The sequence below is a fragment of the Vespa crabro genome, chromosome 11, assembly GCF_910589235.1.
Source record: "Vespa crabro chromosome 11, iyVesCrab1.2, whole genome shotgun sequence".
Lineage (NCBI taxonomy): Eukaryota > Metazoa > Arthropoda > Insecta > Hymenoptera > Vespidae > Vespa > Vespa crabro.
Genome location: NC_060965.1, coordinates 3,249,178 through 3,266,795, shown reverse-complemented (window position 1 = coordinate 3,266,795; position 17,618 = coordinate 3,249,178). Strand labels below are relative to the sequence as shown.

Genomic DNA, 17,618 nt, shown 5'->3' with positions numbered 1-17,618 from the left:
TAATCCTTATGTATACATTGTATATTTTCTTATTTTATTTCCTTATAATATATTTTTGATAGATTAATTATTGTGTTTCTAAAGCACCACTTGACGTAGCATAGTTGATACAGTTCTGGCCGAAGTTTCCTCAAAATAACACTAGAGAGCACTTTCATCAATTTTAGAGTGCGCTTCGTTTCATAAATATGATGTAACGCGCTTTAAGCGCCATCTTGAAACGAAGTGCATCTAATGTGGACAAAAAGAATTACAACTCTTGATGACACTGAACGTATAATTTTGTTGTCCAAAATTAATTTGTTCTTAAATGCTTTTCGTGCATTAAATGGTGACTGCATTTCTTGTTTTTTCGAATTGAAATAATTCTCTTTAATATACCATTAACTACTGTTAATAGATATTAATTATTTTATATCAAGAAATTCGTCGTGAATTGTATATATATATAATGCATTGCTATTAACAATCGCAATACTTTCTAACCATGTTTTTGTACAATTACAAAATAAAGTACAAAAATATCTATTGATATCATCATTATTTATTCAATGAAAGCAAAGCTGCAATCATTGTTTGTCACTGTACATTTAGTACCTGATCTTTATAATACACATCTTGCCATTAGCTCTTTGATGTTTTAATTCATTTTATTTGATACCATCTTAACATCTTGACACTATTTAATCAATTGCATCTATCAGGAAATAAATATGTAAATACCTACACAATTGATGATATTTGTAGGATGTGAATGAGTGTTGAAATAAAAGATCGTAATACGAATGTAACCCTAGAAGCAGCAAATTTCGACACTAGTGTCTTTACTAGTATCAATCTTTACCACAAGGCAGCACGACTAATAGTGACAACAGCACCTCCTGTCATGGTAGACAGCAATACTGAAGATCTTGGTTCTTTATACAAGTTTGTTCCATCTGGGGGATCTTTTAACATACCGTGGCGTGGTCACACCGGATGTAACCTTTTTTTTTCGCTTTCTTACTCAACAATAAGAATTCTTGTATATGTTTAACGAAAAAAAGCACAGCCGTTATAAAAAGTATTGAAATTCGCGTAAGAAGGAATTTCATATAACTTCACGTTAATACATAGATATATGCTATGTTCGGCCGTAGCATAATCATGGCGACCAACAAATCACAACGACTGGACGATCTCGTACAAACGGTTACTCTACACAATCCGCGAAAATTATTATTCAATGGTTACGTCTTACCTTTCATAGTATTGCAATTAGTGTGGATTTATAGTTGGATATTTGTTTACGGTTTCAATGAGTATTACGAAGCAGGTCTGATTGGAATCGTTGCAATCAGTGTACTACAAATTTTTATCTGCTTGTGCTGTCAATGGTCTGTGCATGTGCATACCTTTTTAAATTGCAGTTCGGTAAGTATACATGGTTGATTTGTGAATTACATTTTTCTTTATTTATTTACTATCAAAATTCAATTAACCGGAACAATATGTACACTGTCGTGGCTGCCATTCGAACGAATGTTTCGTCTTCTGCTATACGAAGTCACATGACTAATAAAGCGGGAAGATATGATTTTTTAAATTTTAACGAAAAGAAATACATGGAATTCTTTTTAATTTGTCTTTACGATCTTTTCATATTATACTTTGATGTACTTTATTATTTGATTAATTCGAAATAAATTTAATAGTATAGTAGTTTCAAAGAAATTATATAACATTTATTAATGTAGTAATCAAAGAAAATTTGATATATTAGGAAAAGAATCCATATATAGCAAAGGTAGCAAAGGTGGTGCCTGTTCCAAATAATGGAAGTTCAGAACTTGTAAAATTAAATCATGCAGACAAACAAGAACCATGGTTTGTATTTCAAAAAACGAAATATTATTGGGAGCCAAATGAAAAATGTTTTAAAAGTCTTCAATTTCCAATCAATCAATCAATTAAACATTATGCTGAATGGAAGGGATATATTGATGAGAAGGAAGTCACAGCTGCTGAGGAAAAATGTGGTAAAAATAAGTGGGTTCATAATTTAAAAATGATTTTAATAATATTGTAAAAAAAAAAAAAAGATCAATTTAACAAGATATTATAATTTTATTTTTATTTAGATTGGATATGTTTGTACCAGAGTTTTGGGAACTTTTTAAGGAAAGAGCAATAGCACCATTCTTTGTTTTTCAAGTATTTTGCGTGGCACTTTGGTGTCTTGATAAATATTGGTATTATAGTATTTTCACTCTTATTATGCTTATTATGTTTGAATGTACGCTTGTACAACAGCAACTCAGAAACATGGCTGAAATACGAAAAATGGGAAACAAACCATATATGATAATGGTCAGTATAATTAATAGTCCATATCAATGAATTTTATAATGATGTAAATTTAATATTCAAGGTTTATAGAAACAGAAGATGGCGTTATATGTTCACTGATCAATTAGTTCCCGGTGATATTGTTTCAATAACAAGATCACAAAATGATAATTTAGTTCCATGTGATATGTTATTATTAAGAGGCCCATGTATTGTGGATGAAAGTATGCTAACAGGTAATTGTTGTAATATCTTATAAATTTAAATATTTATAAATCAATTACATCAATTAAGTAATTTCTTTTTTTACAGGTGAATCTGTTCTTCAAATGAAAGAGCCAATAGATGATATAGATGGAAATAGAGATTTAAACATAGAAGGCGATGATAAACTTCATGTATTATTTGGAGGAACAAAAGTAGTACAACATACACCACCCAGTAAAAATGTGTCAGGTCTCAGAGGTATGCATTTTAAAACAACAATTGAAATATAAAAGAGAATAATTAAATTGTGTTTGTATATTTTAGCTGTTGATAATGGCTGTGTTGCTTATGTTTTGCGTACTGGATTTTCAACATCACAGGGTAAACTCTTAAGAACCATCTTATTTGGAGTTAAACGTGTTACAGCAAATAATCTTGAAACATTTGGATTCATTCTATTTCTTCTGATATTTGCAATTGGTGCTGCAGCTTATGTTTGGATCAAAGGTTTAATTCTACTAATTTTGTAATTAAAAATAATCAAACGTGATATTTTTATTTTACAGGAGAAAACTTATGTTAATAATATTTTTAGGCAGTGAGGATCCAACAAGAAATAAGTACAAGTTATTTTTAGAGTGTACACTTATTCTTACATCCGTTGTACCACCAGAATTACCCATTGAATTGTCATTGGCTGTAAACACTTCCTTGTTAGCTTTATCTAAATTAGGTATTTAGAAAATGTTACTAATATTAAACTTTTATCTTTTATTTATGTGTCATGTAGCCATGATATTAAAATACAAATTATTTTTAGGAGTATTTTGTACAGAACCTTTTAGGATACCATTTGCAGGGAAAGTTGAAATTTGTTGTTTCGATAAAACTGGAACTTTGACTAGTGATAATCTCGTTGTCGAAGGGATAGCAGGGATTGAGTATGCATAATTTATGTAGTATGTAATTATAAAAATTAAAAAGTAAATTTATTGATTCTTATACTTTACGTATTTTAGTGGTAAAACAGATGTGATGCCAATCTCAGATGCACGTTTAGAAAGTGTGCAAGTACTTGCAACATGCCATTCTCTTGTTCAGTTGGACGATGGAATAGTCGGAGATCCACTTGAGAAAGCTACACTGAAAGCTGTAAATTGGAGCCTCACTAAAAGTATGTTATATCATATTAATATCGTTTAAGATTTTTATAAAAAAGAACTATTTATGTTATCATATAGGTGATTCTGTAATACCAAAAAAAGGCAAATCACCTGTACTAAAGATTTTACAAAGACATCATTTCTCATCTGCATTAAAAAGAATGTCAGTTGTCGCAGGATATACATCACCAGGTTCATCTGAAAATCATTACATAGTTACAGTGAAAGGTGCACCTGAAACTATAAAGAATATGGTTAGAATTTATATAATATTATAATATAATTAAAGTGTTTCTTTTTATATAATAATTTGTTTTATATAAGTTACATATTATTTCAGTTATCTTCTATCCCTGATAATTATGATTCAACGTATTTATCTCTTTCTCGTCGTGGTGCAAGAGTATTAGCTTTGGGTTATCGTAAGCTTTCAACTCCTATATCTGCCCAGGAATTGAGAGAGTTTACTCGGGAAGATTTAGAAAAAAATCTTTTATTTGCTGGATTTGTTATTATAAGTTGTCCGCTTAAACCAGACTCTAAGGCAGTTATAAAAGAAATACTCAACGCTTCTCATTCTGTAAGATAAATTGATTAGAAATATCATTCTTTACAAAAATATCAATATAACATTTTTAACATTTATATAATCCTGATTTGCGTATATCCTTCATTTAGGTAGTTATGATTACTGGAGATAATCCTTTGACAGCTTGTCACGTTAGTCGTGAATTACATTTTACAAAAAAAGCAGTTACTCTGATTTTAACAAAAAACGATGGTGAATGGTTTTGGGAAAGTGTAGATCGAAAAACACGAATATCTTTAAGTTATAAAAATGTTGATTCAAAAGGCAGCGAAATTTGGAGAGAACATACGCTTTGTATAACTGGAGAGGTAATTTTCTTTAGTACTAAATCAATGATTTTTTTCTTGTTCTTTTAATATAGATTTTATTCCATTCATTCAGGGACTCTCGTATTTGAATGAAAATAATATGAATCTTTTACGAAAGTTGTTACCACATATTGTAATATTTGCTCGATGTGAACCAAAACAGAAAGAGTTTATTATTGTTTCTTTACAATCATTGGGATATACAACATTGATGTGTGGTGATGGAACGAATGATGTAGGTGCATTAAAACATGCTCAAGTGGGTAAGTTAAAAAAAAAAAAAAAAAGAAAAAAAAATTATTTCGTTTTGTTAGCGCATTTTGAGTATTATATATTTTTTATAAAATCATATTTTTCAGGTGTTGCGATTTTGTCTAGTGCACCTGAAAGAGCATCAGAGAAACGAGAAAATTTATCGGGTGGATCAAGTGGAAATACAAATGCAACTGTAACAAATACACCAAAAAGTAATGGACCCCGGATGAATATGAAACAACAATCTAATATGCAAACAAAAATACAAAAAATCTTGAAAGATCTTAAAGAACAGGAACAATCTGTTATCATAAAACTTGGAGATGCATCTATTGCTGCACCATTTACAAGCAAAATGTCTTCTATTCAGTGTAGTGAGTACATTCATTAAAAAAATTTTTTGTTATATATACCCACACACATTATTAGATACTCTGATTAAAACGTGAATTTTTATGTTATAGTATGCCATGTAATTAAACAAGGACGATGTACGTTAGTTACAACATTGCAGATGTTTAAAATTCTGGCTTTGAATGCATTAGTACTAGCTTATAGTCAATCTGTTCTGTATTTGGATGGTATTAAATTCAGTGATGCTCAGGCGACTTTACAGGGTATTCTTTTAGCATCCTGTTTTCTATTTATATCTAGATCAAAACCACTGAAAACTCTATCTAAACAAAGACCACTGCCAAATATTTTTAATCTATACACTATTGCAACAGTCTTGCTGCAATTTGCTGTACATTTCTTTTGTCTTGTGTTTTTAGTAAAAGAAGCTACGCTTTTATCTGTAAGGTAAATAATTCGATTAAATATTTTTTAATTATAATGATTATATGTTAATTATATTATGAATAATAAATTTTTAATAATCAGGGATGATAAATTAACAGCAACTTTTGCTACCAATGCAGACGTAAATCAAAATGTTTCTATTGATTCTTCTAATAATAATGAAGATAAACCATTTGAGGCCAATTTAATTAATAGCACTGTTTATATAATAGCTATGGCACTTCAAATATCCACTTTTGCCATTAATTATCGGGTAATTAACGAAGAATATCAAATATTTCATTTATCGTGAATATGCGTAATTATAAAAATAATTTTGAAATTTTAATAATATTTTATTTTCTTTCTTTTTTTTTTTTTTTTTTTTTATTATGCAAACGTTCATTTTGTAGGGTCAACCATTTATGGAGAGTCTAACACAAAATAAATCATTGTTGTACAGTCTCTTGGGTAGTTCTGCTGTTGTTTTATCACTAGCTTGTGGAATATTACCAGACGTAGCTTCGCAATTGGAAATTGTTGATTTTCCAAATGATGTAAGTATTTTTACGAGTACAGAAACCGCAAATATTAATTATGTCCAAATTATTACAGTTTCGAAGAGTTTTGGTTCAAATACTTGTGGCAGACTTTGTGCTTGCATATATTGCTGACAGAACTTGTTTATGGCTCTTTGGAGAGGGAAAACATAATAAACTGTGATGAGAACATTTTCTGAATAAGATCATAATTTATAAGGTAATACTTTTTACGCACGAAAAATAAGTCTCAATGGTCTTGTTTTATTGAGATAATTTGTCTACATACTAAATATTAAGTATCTCATGTTACCTAAAGTATAAACGTATTATTTTTTAAATGGATATATGTAGTGATTTAAAAAATAAGTAAGTTCGAAGAGAAGACGTGTATGTGTAAAATGTGTAAAAGTTTTGATATATATATATATATATATGTATGTGTGTATATGTATATATATATATATATATATATATATGTACATATATGCATACATACATACGTATATACATATACACATATATATACACACACATAATATATGTCGAATATATATATATTATGGTGTCCCAAAAGTTTCTTTCTTATCGCGTTATGAATGGTCTTATCTGGTTCTGCTTGTGCAAATATGCAGGTTGATCTATTAGCAGTATGTTATCGGTTTCAGTCGTCCCAGAGCTCTTTTACAGTACTTTTCGTTCGTGTTACAATCTCTTTTAAAACTTTTATCCACAGCGTTAAATATGGATAGAGAAAGGTGATATTTACGGCATGTTATACATCATTGTTTCAAAAAAGATGATAGTGTAAAGAATACTTTCGACGAGATTTGTACCGTGTATACGGGGATGATGCTATAACTATTACAATCGTTCGCAATTGATTTAAAAAATTTCGAGGGGGAAATTTTAATCTGAAAAATGAAGACCGGCAGCGGCCACCCAAAAACGACGGATACGGACCTTATCAAGGCCATGCTTGATGAAAATCCGCGATATAATGCCCGAGATAATGAATTCCATTAGGATTCCCAAAACAACAGTACATAATCACCTAACTAAGATGGGATATGTTAATCGCTGCGAAATTTGAGTTCCGCATTTATTGACAGAGACCACATATTGCATTAACAATAAGAGAAAAGTTCTTACAGTTTGATTGGGATGTTTTATTACATTCTGTATATTCTCTAGATCTTGCTCCATCTGATTATTACTTCTTTCTGTTCTTAAAAAATTCTCTTCGCAATATGCCCTTTAAATCCATCAGCGAAATAGAAGCGCACCTCTAAGATTATTTTATTTATTGTCCGAAACATATTAATTTTGGGAAGAAGCCATTATGAGACTTCCTGAGAGATGGAAGAAGGTAATAGATCAAAAGGGTTCTTTTATAACAAAATAAATAATATCTTAAACAGTAAATATTGTGTATTTATTACATATTAGAAAAAGGAAAGAAACTTATGGGACACCCTAATATACATATATTTATATATATGTCGAATGTATTTTTAATTCGCGCAAAAAAAAAAACGCAGGCAATGTGAATAGAGAATGGCATAATTCGATTATTTCTTTGTAAAATCAAGGAAATGCGATCTGTGAACATAATTTTATTATCTATTATGAATTTTAATATTCATAATGGAAAAACTAATAATAATTTTTATGTTTAAGAATACGGAATGAAATGATTAACAACGTCATGAAGAATATATGTAAAAATCAGTAATATTACATGAGGTAGCATACATCAGACATGAAAATTTTATTCCGTCGTTGGTAGCCTAATAATTTAATAAGACATTTTAATGGCATAAAAATAATCTCATCATTTTTCGAATTCATTTACGCGTTTTAAATAAATCAATCCTGATACAGGTATTGTATATCTTGCTATATTACTTTTTTTTTTTTTTTCTTTTTTTTTTACTCAAGACATTTTATAATATATTAATATATAATTAAAAGTTTCTGTATTTTGGATCGTAATTATTTAATATAATATTTAAGAATAATTACATAAAATGAACTGAAGTAACCAGCGTGCATTATTCGATCTCACAATCAATGAGCTATCGAACTGTAATTACTTTTTTTAATTCCATTAGATATTGTTTGCAATTTTTCACGTGAACACATTCCGTTCGCTTCATTAAAGAAAAAGAATAATTATTGGAGATGTAAATAACTTTAGAAGTTATTGTTTTGAAGTATTACGTTGTTATTTCTATTGTGGAATGCACTGGTTAATATATTTCATTGTATATAGTAACAATTGCATTCCAATCTTAAGAATAGTGTTACAAAATATCACGTCATGGACAAATTATTTGGTGATTTCAAATATGTCAGAAATATGTGATATTAAAAATTTTGTTTTGAAGTTATTTCATATTCATTCAAGATTGTCGAAATTTTGTTGTTATTTTTTACCTTCATCAATTTTAGATATATTTTTATTATCAATCTGAAATTTATTCTTACACGAATATTATTGTACACTTATCCTTGCTTATATTTCCTTTCCTCTTTCGTTTCTTTTTTTTTCTTTTTTTTTTTTTCTTTTTTTTTTTTTTTAATGTTATATTACTTTGGGAACGACACTTCTTGTATATCATTGTAATATAAAGGTTTGTAATAAAAACTATTCTTTGTTGTGAGTAAAGAAAAATCATTCAATCGAAATTATGAAAAAGTTTTAAACTTAGTTTTAAACTTTTACGTTATTGTAATTTTCATTATCGGTTTTGTTTAATAGCTTTTTCATGAAATTTATTATTATCAACTTTAAATTTACCCAATATTTTTATAATGATAAAAATAATCTATTCTTTGGTCATGTTTTTAAATTAATGTTTTTAACTATTTCACAATAATGCAAAATTATTAGTTGCCTCTGTGGTAAAATTCCATTCGAATATATAACATAGTAATTATAAAACATGTAACATAGCAATTTTTAGGTCATGTAATTTTTCTATCTCTCAATTTATTGTACATTTTATTTATCATAATGTCGAACGTGTGTCATAAATTTTAATACAATTTATTTGATGACTTATAAGAGATGATTTAATTATATTCTTTATAATATGAATTCTTATCAGTCTATTATTAAAATAATAAGATATTGATATTAATAAAAGTTTGGTGGTTTTAACGAGCGCACTATAATAGTACGTATATCCTAAAGTAAAATAAGAAAAGGAAGAAAGTCACGTGTAGTAAATTTTGTACATTAATATTTCATTCTATATAAATATCTATAGTTAATAACACAATTCTAGTCGATAATCATAGTTGAGTTACGAAACGAGAAATGAAATATTTGTGGAAATGTGGTAAGAAGATAAAATATCTGTGGAAAGACGTAAGAATTGTTATATTTTTAATTGGACATTTATACATTGAGTTTATCGTTTCAACTTTAGATGGTTGCAGAAAACGTCTATTCCATAGAATCACGAGTTCTTTGTTAATATTTTTAACTAATAAATAATTAAGACAATAAAAATAAGACAGAGATAAATAGTTATGGCTATACTCCTCCTATGATGTCCTAACATTATTCTTGATTGGTCCGAATCATCCTTTACTTACCAACCAACGATAGTTGCAAGTAAAAGATAGTCTTTATTATCATCGTCATCATTGTGACTTTTCGTTTTCTTTGGTAGAAAACGAGCGAGGATCAATGTCGACGAAGACTCGATTGTGCAATTCAGTCGCGATCGAGTCGAGAGAGTAGGAAACACTAGATAGATCGTCGTAACCATTCCAACGTGAACCATCGTGAACCAAGATTTCTTTGCCTCGTGATCGTTTCGTTTAATCGATCTTTGATGTGCGAGTGAATGGGTGTTTAAGTTTCTTCTGCCATAAACGCGTCTATTCTTACACAGGAAAGAAATAAGAAGTTTATTTTACTATAATCGTTTAATACAAGGATCGTAAATAAGATAAAGTAGAAATAATCTTTCTCTCTCTCTTTCTCTCTTTATCTTTCTCTCTATGTTGTTTGATCAATATATGTATATTGCAGAAATAATGTTTCAAATATTTTATTATGGATCAGTAATTGGTTTTATTCTGTTTATTTCAATAGATTATTTTTATCGTAATATTTAATAGTGAATTTCTTTACGATTAGTTTGATTCGAGAATGACTGATAGAATTGATAAATAGAACCTATAGTGATTGACTATTGTTCCATAATATTCTGCGATATAAATATATCAATAAATATATCGTTCTAATGACTGCAGAAGCAATTTAAACGTATTATATTCCTTGCCACTTGCCATTTTCTTTTTTTATCTTATAAACTTTATTAGGATTCTATTTGGAACGCATCATTCATAAAAAAAAAAGAAAAAAGACAAAGAAAAAAAAAAAAAAAAGAAACGAAAAAATGTGAAGATATTTTGATAAATACGAAGAATCCATAAAACTGTTCTATAAGTGGTCACACAGAAAAATTGGATCGTATATTGTTCGATAATGTAAATTATATTCGAATCAAAAAAGAAAAAGAAGAAAGGACTAAGAATAAATTTTATCTGGAAAAAATGTATACTATATAGCATACTATACACGTGTTTCCTGAGTAATTCGCTTATCGATCGTAGATCAAGGTCGTTTTGAAATCGTTAATATACTAACAACATTCTCAAATGTAAAGCAAAATTGTGATTACAGTATCGTCGAAAATTCAACGATCCTTAAGTAACAAAAGTTTGCTTGACCGCAAGTATATTCAATTGTATTAGAGTTGCATCTTCTAAATATAACGAGTATTATTAATAGAATATAATGGTAAGTATATTTATCGACTAATGGTCATATCGTAATTGATAGATCATTTCAGTCGGTAATGATTTTATCCATTTTATATATCCTATGGTATTCCAGATTAAAAAACTCTAATCCTTTTATTTGAATGTTACGAACTTATACGTAAAAACTATTAATATTTGTTAAAAAAAATATTATTATATGAGATTATTATTTATTTTCATTTAATGGGATCGTATTGATATAAAATAAAATATTATGTTGCTTTCCGTTTTAGCTACAATCGGTAATACTTTTTTTCACCTTTTGTACAGTTTCTTTATTTTCAAATTGAATATTTATATATGAAATATTCTCCTTGTCGTTTTATTTTTACGACTAAAAGAAAAATATTTCTAACTGATATATTGAAAGTTACTAATTCGCAGTGATCATGGTCAGGCTAAAATTAGACGTTTTTTTATGACGCATGTAGAAGCAATAGAAGTGGGAGAAATCTTAAGAAGGAACAATCGGTGATATTCTATTAGAAAATGTGAGCGTGACAATTGAAGGATTGTAAATCGAAAGAGTAAATTGTGCATTTCATCTGGGCATTTTTACTGCGAGAATGATTTAATTAAATCAATGTCCTATATATGTAGAATCCACAAGAGTTATTCGACATAAAAATCGTCAATTTGGCTTTGTTAACATTTCACATTGTCATTGTTCACGTCCTAATAGAGTTCATTAATCGTATAGTACTATTTGTACAAATGATATTAATTTTTACGATTTTCTCCTTGAAATATTGATTACTTTATTAATCAACTTATTTTAATCTTGAAAAGAAAGTCCGTCCGATAAGAACGCAATCATTAGAAAATATTATATTGTTCCTTTATCATTATTCATTTTATTTTACTGGATAAAATTAATGATTCAATAGTTATTTATTCAAATTCATGACGTCATAAAAAAGATCTGAATATACATTGACATTTTTTTTCTCTCTCTTTTTTTCGCGATTTTTCAAGATGTCCGTGAATAGTTCAGAAAAAGGACACTTTCATTGGGTTGATTGGCTAGTTTTTACCATTATGCTAACCATGTCCGCCGCCGCTGGCATTTGGCATTACAAGAGTGCACAACAATCTTCCGTAGAGAATTATTTGCTCGGTGGAAGAAAACTTAGACTTTGGCCAGTTTCTGCATCTCTGATTGCCAGGTAACGGCCAACAATTCTGATTTTTTTGAAATTCATTTATAATTTCATCATCGATATCATTAAATATGCTTATATGAATTTTACAAGCATATTTAATTTATAATTAAAAAAAAAAAAAAAACGTTTATCGACGAGATCGATTGATGATATCATTAAAAAGTATCGGGATTATTATAAAGTTTTTTTTTTTTTTTTTAATTTATAGTTTCATATCTGGAGTAACAATTGTTGGAGCTCCTGCAGAAATTTATAATTTTGGTACACAATATTGGATCACCGTGATATCTTTGCTTTTTTCCGGAATAGTCGTTGCAAACATTTATTTGCCCGTCTTTGTGAACTTACAATTAAACTCGGCATACGAGGTACGTCTTTAAATATTAGATCATTGTAAATTTATACGAATGCGTGTAATATTGAATTATCCTTTTTTTTTAGTATCTGGAAATAAGATTTAACAAGGGCGTTAGAATTTTAATATCACTGATATTCGTTTTGGATGCAGTAAGTATATCTTTTTTATAAATATTTTGTTTTACTTCCTTTGTTTTTTTTTTTTCTTTTCATTAAAAACATATTTTAGGTTCTCTATCAATCGATAGTAGTTTACGTGCCTGCGTTGGCATTAAATCAAGGTAATTTCACAAATATTTCTTTGATAGTTAAATTAAATTATTATGTATCTTCAAAATATTAAAAAATGTACGTATTCAATAGTTAATTGTTTTGATCATAATATTCTTAGCATAATTTCATTTCATATACAAATGATCGGCTTTTAAAAATATTTATTTATTAAGTACCATATCATTTCTGCAGCATTCATTGCAATTTATATAATGTAACTTAATAAATATTTCATCATTTTGTTATTCTAGTAAGTGATATCAACACGCACATCATCGGCGCCATTTTATGCGGAGTGTGCGTCTTTTACACGGTTCTTGTAAGTTATCTTTCAATTTTTAAATATCATGAAGAATTTATATATAATATTAATGGCACCAAGGATGGAATTATTATAAATCTATCTTATTTAAGTTTCTTACTACCATCCTGTGACTTTGATAGTATTTTGCATGATTAATTAAATCAGTATCAATAGATCAATAGACTTTTTCATTATTTCCATTTTCAATTACACGTTTGTGAAAACGTCGAGGATCGACGTGTCATCACGTGAGTTATAACGTTGTCAAAATTTTCTTTCTAACGCTTCCGGTGTATAGCTTCCTGTTAAGTTGTAATAACCATAAGGGACCGAGCTAGTTTAGGAGGATAGTCTTCTTCGTCAGCGAATTCTCGTTTGCGTGGTTCGAGTTCCTTCGACCTGCCGAGGGTAGAAAGAGAAAGAGAAGAGACAGAGTGAGAGAATGAATGAGGATGAAAGGGAGAGGGATGAGGAAAGGGCCCCGGAGGAAACAATTTTCGGTGGACAATGCCGCGAAGAATCTCGTGCGAGCACGGGCGAAATGTTTATGGACGGAAACTGAAAAGGTCGACAATGGCTCGTTGAAACAATGGCGTCGAGTGGTGTGCGCTTGTTGGTCGGTAGTAGCAGATCACAAAGCCAGCCTTGAAGTGATTAATAGCGGCTACCTACCTACGAAGGCCTGCGTAATTATCCAAGCAATTTGTTCGACGGAGATATTAATGAGAATTTATCGCGAACGAGTGATTCCTTTGATCGTTTAGATCGCTACGACAACCGATCACATGATCATATCAACAATTCTTTGTCTTTTTTTTTTTGTTTAGGGTGGTTTAAAAGCAGTAGTTTGGACTGATATGCTTCAAGTTATAATAATGATCCTAGCCATGATCATCGTGACTGTGTTAGGCACTTGGGAAGCCGGCGGTCCATCCGAAATATGGCAGAAGGCGCGAGAAGCTAATAGAATAGAATTTTTTAAGTAAATTCAATTTTTCTTTTTTCTTTTTTTTTTTTTTTTATCTTTTTACAATAGTGTACAGTGATCAGACTAAAGAATTTACATATTTTTCCTTTTTCAATTTATTAGCTTCGATTCTTCTCCGTACACAAGACACACTGTCTGGAGTGTTTTAATTGGTTCTTGGCTCTATTCTACGGCGTACATCGCCGTAAATCAAACGATGGTCCAACGGTATATATCATTGAGAACTATGAAGACATCTAAATTGTAAGTGAGTATACCAGTGAGATCTTTTTTGATTGATCATATTACAATTCAGTTTTATCAAAATGAAATGAAATGTAAATATATGTATGTTTGCAGAGCTATAGGGATATCTATTATTGGCATAATTATTTTTATTTCGCTATGTTGCTGGTGTGGATTGGTTCTTTTAGCTTGGTGGTCACCACCAAAATGCGATCCAAGAGCTATTGGTTTAATTACGGCCGATGATCAATTACTTCCAGCTTTCGTAATGCAAGCTGCTGGTTATTTGCACGGTATACCTGGTCTTTTCATTGCTGGAATTTTTGGAGCTGCCCTTAGGTACTTAAAATTGAAATTTTGCATAAATATCAGTCATATAGTGTGTATTTTTTAATTGATATATCTTTAATATATTTATTTCAGCTCTCTATCAGTAGGATTCAATTCCACTTCTGTAGTTCTTTTAGAAGACTTCGTGAAGAGTTGCTTTGGTCTACAACCGAGCGAACGTTGTTCAACGATTTTAGTTAAAAGTATAATTATCTTTCTTGGTTTATTCGCGTTGGCTTTTGTCTTTTTCATCGAAACATTGGGAGGCATTCTGGTGGTCGGTATACAATAATTTTCTGATCAGATGTTTTAAATAAGATACATAAAAAAAGTATTGATTTGGAGATAATTTTTCTTTTTGTATTAATAATATTGATATTTGTGTAGGTTACGAACAGTTTAGCCGCAATTGCCGCAGGAATTTCCTTTGGAGTCTTCACTCTTGGAATGCTTTTTCCGTGGGCTAATTCTCAGGCAATAAGTTAATTAAAATAATTATTTGTTATTTTGAAAAAATATATGTAATATAGCGTTTTAATTTTCTTACTTTTAGGGTGCATTCGTAGGTGCTGTTGTGGGATTTTTAATAGCTGGTTGGGCATGTTTCGGAGCAAATATATCGATCAGTGCTGGTGTCATAGTACCTAAGAAGCTTCCGGTACCACTCGCTCAGTGTCCAGGAAATATAAGTCAAGCTTTCCTAAATCAATTTGTTCATCATAAGTAAATAAATTCAAGTAGTTAAGAAATTTTTTTTATTACAAATATTTACTTGTAATTATATTTTTTATTTTCAGCGAAGAAGATGTGTTTGCTCTTTACCTATTGTCCTATCATTGGTTTTCCGGATTGGGTACGCTTATAGTAATTGTAGTTGGAGGAATAGTCACTTGGTTGACGGGACCAAAGGATCCTTCTTATATCGATAGAAAGTTGCTGTCTCCGGTAATACATAGGTACTAATATTTTTATATAATATTTCATAATTATTTGGTAATATGAAATGATTCATAGTTAACATTTGTTTTAATCTTTAGATGGTTACCTTATCCAAAATATCAGAACGAGGAATGGTATCGATCAATGACTGAACCCCAATCTTCGGTAAATCTTTTATTAAACAATCTACCGAACAAATCCAAACGTAGTGATATGTCCAAAAAGGTATAATTATTTTGTAACATAGCTTCAAAGATTTTTTTTTCTTTAAATATGCATTATTTAGGATTTAATTTTGAATTGCTTTCAGAAAGAGAATCAAAATGACGTAGCAGTTTCTTGACTATATCGAAATGCTGTAAAAATGTATAGAAAATATCGCTTATATTGATTTTTTAATTTTTTATTATGTAGAATGTAAATGTAATGTTAGAATCTTAATGACGCACTAACATAGTGGGTATATAATGTTATAAAAAGAGAACGAAGTGTGAAACGAAGGAAAAATATATTTTTATATGTTCGTAAATAATTTATACACCATCATTACACTTTTCATTTGAACATTCGGACTTTATTTCGAACTAACCTAAATTTTGTGGAATCAGTTCAAGATTTAAGAATAAGTCGATTTATCTCTTCGAAAGATAAGTTCAGTAAACTTAAGTTTAACGTACTAGGGAGTGCGTTAAGAACAAGACGAAGAGTAGCATGTAGGAGGGATGGTTCCTCCTATAGAGGAATAGCAACATAGCCAAAGAGCTAAGGACTCGTCCTGTCAAGTAGCGTGTTCCTGGTCGAGCGGTCCACTCGCTTCACACCGAGTTCTCTAACTGAGTTTATTCGGTTTTCAAGCTTTGGTGATTCCCGACGGTAGCTACCATGTGAAAGACGAGAGAGAGAGAAAGAGAGAGAGAGAGAGAGAGAGAGAGAGAGAAGATTCGGACGACGATGACGATGGGAGAGGCAAGGCCCCAGGATATTAGCCGGCTTGTTAAGGGAAAGCCAACGCCGTCAAACGTCCTTATTAAGGCCACGCAAATAACCCGGCCGCTCTCTTCGTTCACCTACATGAACCTCCCTCTCTCTTTCACTCTCTCTCTCTCGTTTTCTACCCCTCTACACACCTCCCTGACGTTGGAAATTCAATTTTCGCCGACCCGAAATGCGGTCGGTCAAAAGCGGCGCCGTCAGGTTCGATATTGTTCGCACCACCGATCGTGTACCTTCACTCAACACGCTTCGCCAGTTTTTGCCACGAGTTTGCTCGGATCGCGTTGTTGGCGAAGCTTGTTTAACGATGGAGGGAGGTGCGAAATCGGCAATGTGACATTATCCGTTTCTGGGAATGAAGTAATCAAGTACTCGGTCTTATCTTTTCATTTTGTTTTGTTCTTTAAATTTTTGTATTCAATCGTAGCTATTTACCTGGTCTTATCAGATGATTATTGAGTTTATCATTGATAAAAATCAAATCTAAACGCGGACTTTTCGTTTCAAATAAACCGATAGATCAGAAGGTACTGATATTAGAAATATGCATCGATTTTCTTCAAGTTCTTCGAAAATTAATGTACACTATTCAGAGACACCCCATATACCGGATTTTATGTGTTCTGCGTTTAATCATATTGAAAGCTCTCACTTGGACGAGTCAATATTTCTCAGAGAGAAGTGACTGAGAATACGGTTCTCACTGGGAAGGGTCCGATCGATACCCTCCGATGGTACGACTTAGATTTGACGTTCGTCCAATTTGTCTGAGCGCGTCAGGTTCCATCCACTACGCTTAGGTATCGACTACTCTATCTGCACTCACTCTTACCACAGATCTCTCTCACTCTCTCTCTCTCTCTCTCTCTCTCTCTCTCTCTCTCTCTGCGACTAGTGGCTTATCTATTCGGATAATATTGACCGCGTCGAAAACGTTTTGCATCAAAGTGCATTCGTCGATCTGTAAATCAAACGATTACGTCAATTTTCCAATATACATATCTTAAAATACCAATGTGATATACGACCTAT

General features: G+C 30.6%; 2 protein-coding genes and 2 long non-coding RNA genes across 11 annotated transcripts; 2 read left to right on the top strand and 2 right to left on the bottom strand.

The window, feature by feature from the left end:
• Nucleotides 1-8,578, top strand: LOC124427825 (endoplasmic reticulum transmembrane helix translocase). 3 transcript variants are annotated; one of them, XM_046971169.1, is made up of 19 exons: nucleotides 1-1,413; nucleotides 1,763-2,028; nucleotides 2,121-2,349; nucleotides 2,411-2,564; nucleotides 2,641-2,793; nucleotides 2,860-3,042; nucleotides 3,131-3,268; nucleotides 3,356-3,476; nucleotides 3,555-3,709; nucleotides 3,777-3,952; nucleotides 4,039-4,278; nucleotides 4,377-4,595; nucleotides 4,669-4,858; nucleotides 4,955-5,224; nucleotides 5,315-5,467; nucleotides 5,624-5,651; nucleotides 5,733-5,904; nucleotides 6,044-6,187; nucleotides 6,246-8,578. In XM_046971169.1, the coding sequence occupies exons 1-19, from the start codon at nucleotides 1,126-1,128 to the stop codon at nucleotides 6,351-6,353; spliced, it is 3,387 nt and encodes a 1,128-aa protein (XP_046827125.1). In that variant the 5' UTR covers nucleotides 1-1,125; the 3' UTR covers nucleotides 6,354-8,578. The 3 variants fall into 3 exon arrangements, with proteins under 3 accessions (XP_046827125.1, XP_046827124.1, XP_046827122.1); XM_046971168.1 differs by having other exon boundaries at nucleotides 2-1,413; nucleotides 5,315-5,651; nucleotides 6,246-6,389; nucleotides 7,850-8,578; XM_046971166.1 differs by having other exon boundaries at nucleotides 2-1,413; nucleotides 5,315-5,651.
• LOC124427829 lies at nucleotides 3,506-9,911 on the bottom strand. The gene is made up of 3 exons (XR_006943032.1): nucleotides 9,776-9,911; nucleotides 3,810-3,896; nucleotides 3,506-3,703 (listed from the first exon to the last, which is right to left on the bottom strand). It is a non-coding gene; the product is annotated as an uncharacterized LOC124427829 (long non-coding RNA).
• LOC124427826 (sodium-coupled monocarboxylate transporter 2-like) lies at nucleotides 9,729-16,125 on the top strand. Of its 6 annotated transcripts, XM_046971171.1 has the most exons (16): nucleotides 9,730-10,139; nucleotides 10,875-10,991; nucleotides 11,990-12,180; nucleotides 12,386-12,545; nucleotides 12,619-12,684; nucleotides 12,764-12,815; nucleotides 13,059-13,126; nucleotides 13,939-14,093; nucleotides 14,202-14,342; nucleotides 14,439-14,663; nucleotides 14,748-14,931; nucleotides 15,042-15,128; nucleotides 15,208-15,377; nucleotides 15,452-15,610; nucleotides 15,692-15,818; nucleotides 15,904-16,125. In XM_046971171.1, the coding sequence occupies exons 2-16, from the start codon at nucleotides 10,989-10,991 to the stop codon at nucleotides 15,934-15,936; spliced, it is 1,821 nt and encodes a 606-aa protein (XP_046827127.1). In that variant the 5' UTR covers nucleotides 9,730-10,139; nucleotides 10,875-10,988; the 3' UTR covers nucleotides 15,937-16,125. The 6 variants fall into 6 exon arrangements, with proteins under 6 accessions (XP_046827130.1, XP_046827127.1, XP_046827126.1 ...); XM_046971174.1 differs by lacking the exon at nucleotides 10,875-10,991 and having other exon boundaries at nucleotides 9,729-10,139; XM_046971170.1 differs by having other exon boundaries at nucleotides 9,730-10,991.
• LOC124427827 lies at nucleotides 15,216-17,161 on the bottom strand. Its single transcript, XR_006943030.1, has 5 exons — nucleotides 17,022-17,161; nucleotides 16,721-16,935; nucleotides 15,700-15,949; nucleotides 15,477-15,613; nucleotides 15,216-15,354 (listed from the first exon to the last, which is right to left on the bottom strand). It is a non-coding gene; the product is annotated as an uncharacterized LOC124427827 (long non-coding RNA).
• Nucleotides 17,162-17,618: the final 457 nt, after the last annotated feature.

What these genes read in the sequence shown, in the direction of transcription:
- LOC124427825 (XM_046971168.1), top strand. Translation starts at nt 1,126, where the DNA reads ATGTTCGGCCGTAGCATAATCATGGCGACCAACAAATCACAACGACTG. An exon ending in TACTCAACGCTTCTCATTCT is followed by an intron (nt 4,279 to 4,376) that starts GTAAGATAAATT and finishes TCCTTCATTTAG; the next exon opens with GTAGTTATGATTACTGGAGA. An exon ending in CGCTTTGTATAACTGGAGAG is followed by an intron (nt 4,596 to 4,668) that starts GTAATTTTCTTT and finishes CCATTCATTCAG; the next exon opens with GGACTCTCGTATTTGAATGA.
- LOC124427826 (XM_046971171.1), top strand. An exon ending in AATTAAACTCGGCATACGAG is followed by an intron (nt 12,546 to 12,618) that starts GTACGTCTTTAA and finishes CTTTTTTTTTAG; the next exon opens with TATCTGGAAATAAGATTTAA. An exon ending in AATCAATTTGTTCATCATAA is followed by an intron (nt 15,378 to 15,451) that starts GTAAATAAATTC and finishes TTTTATTTTCAG; the next exon opens with CGAAGAAGATGTGTTTGCTC.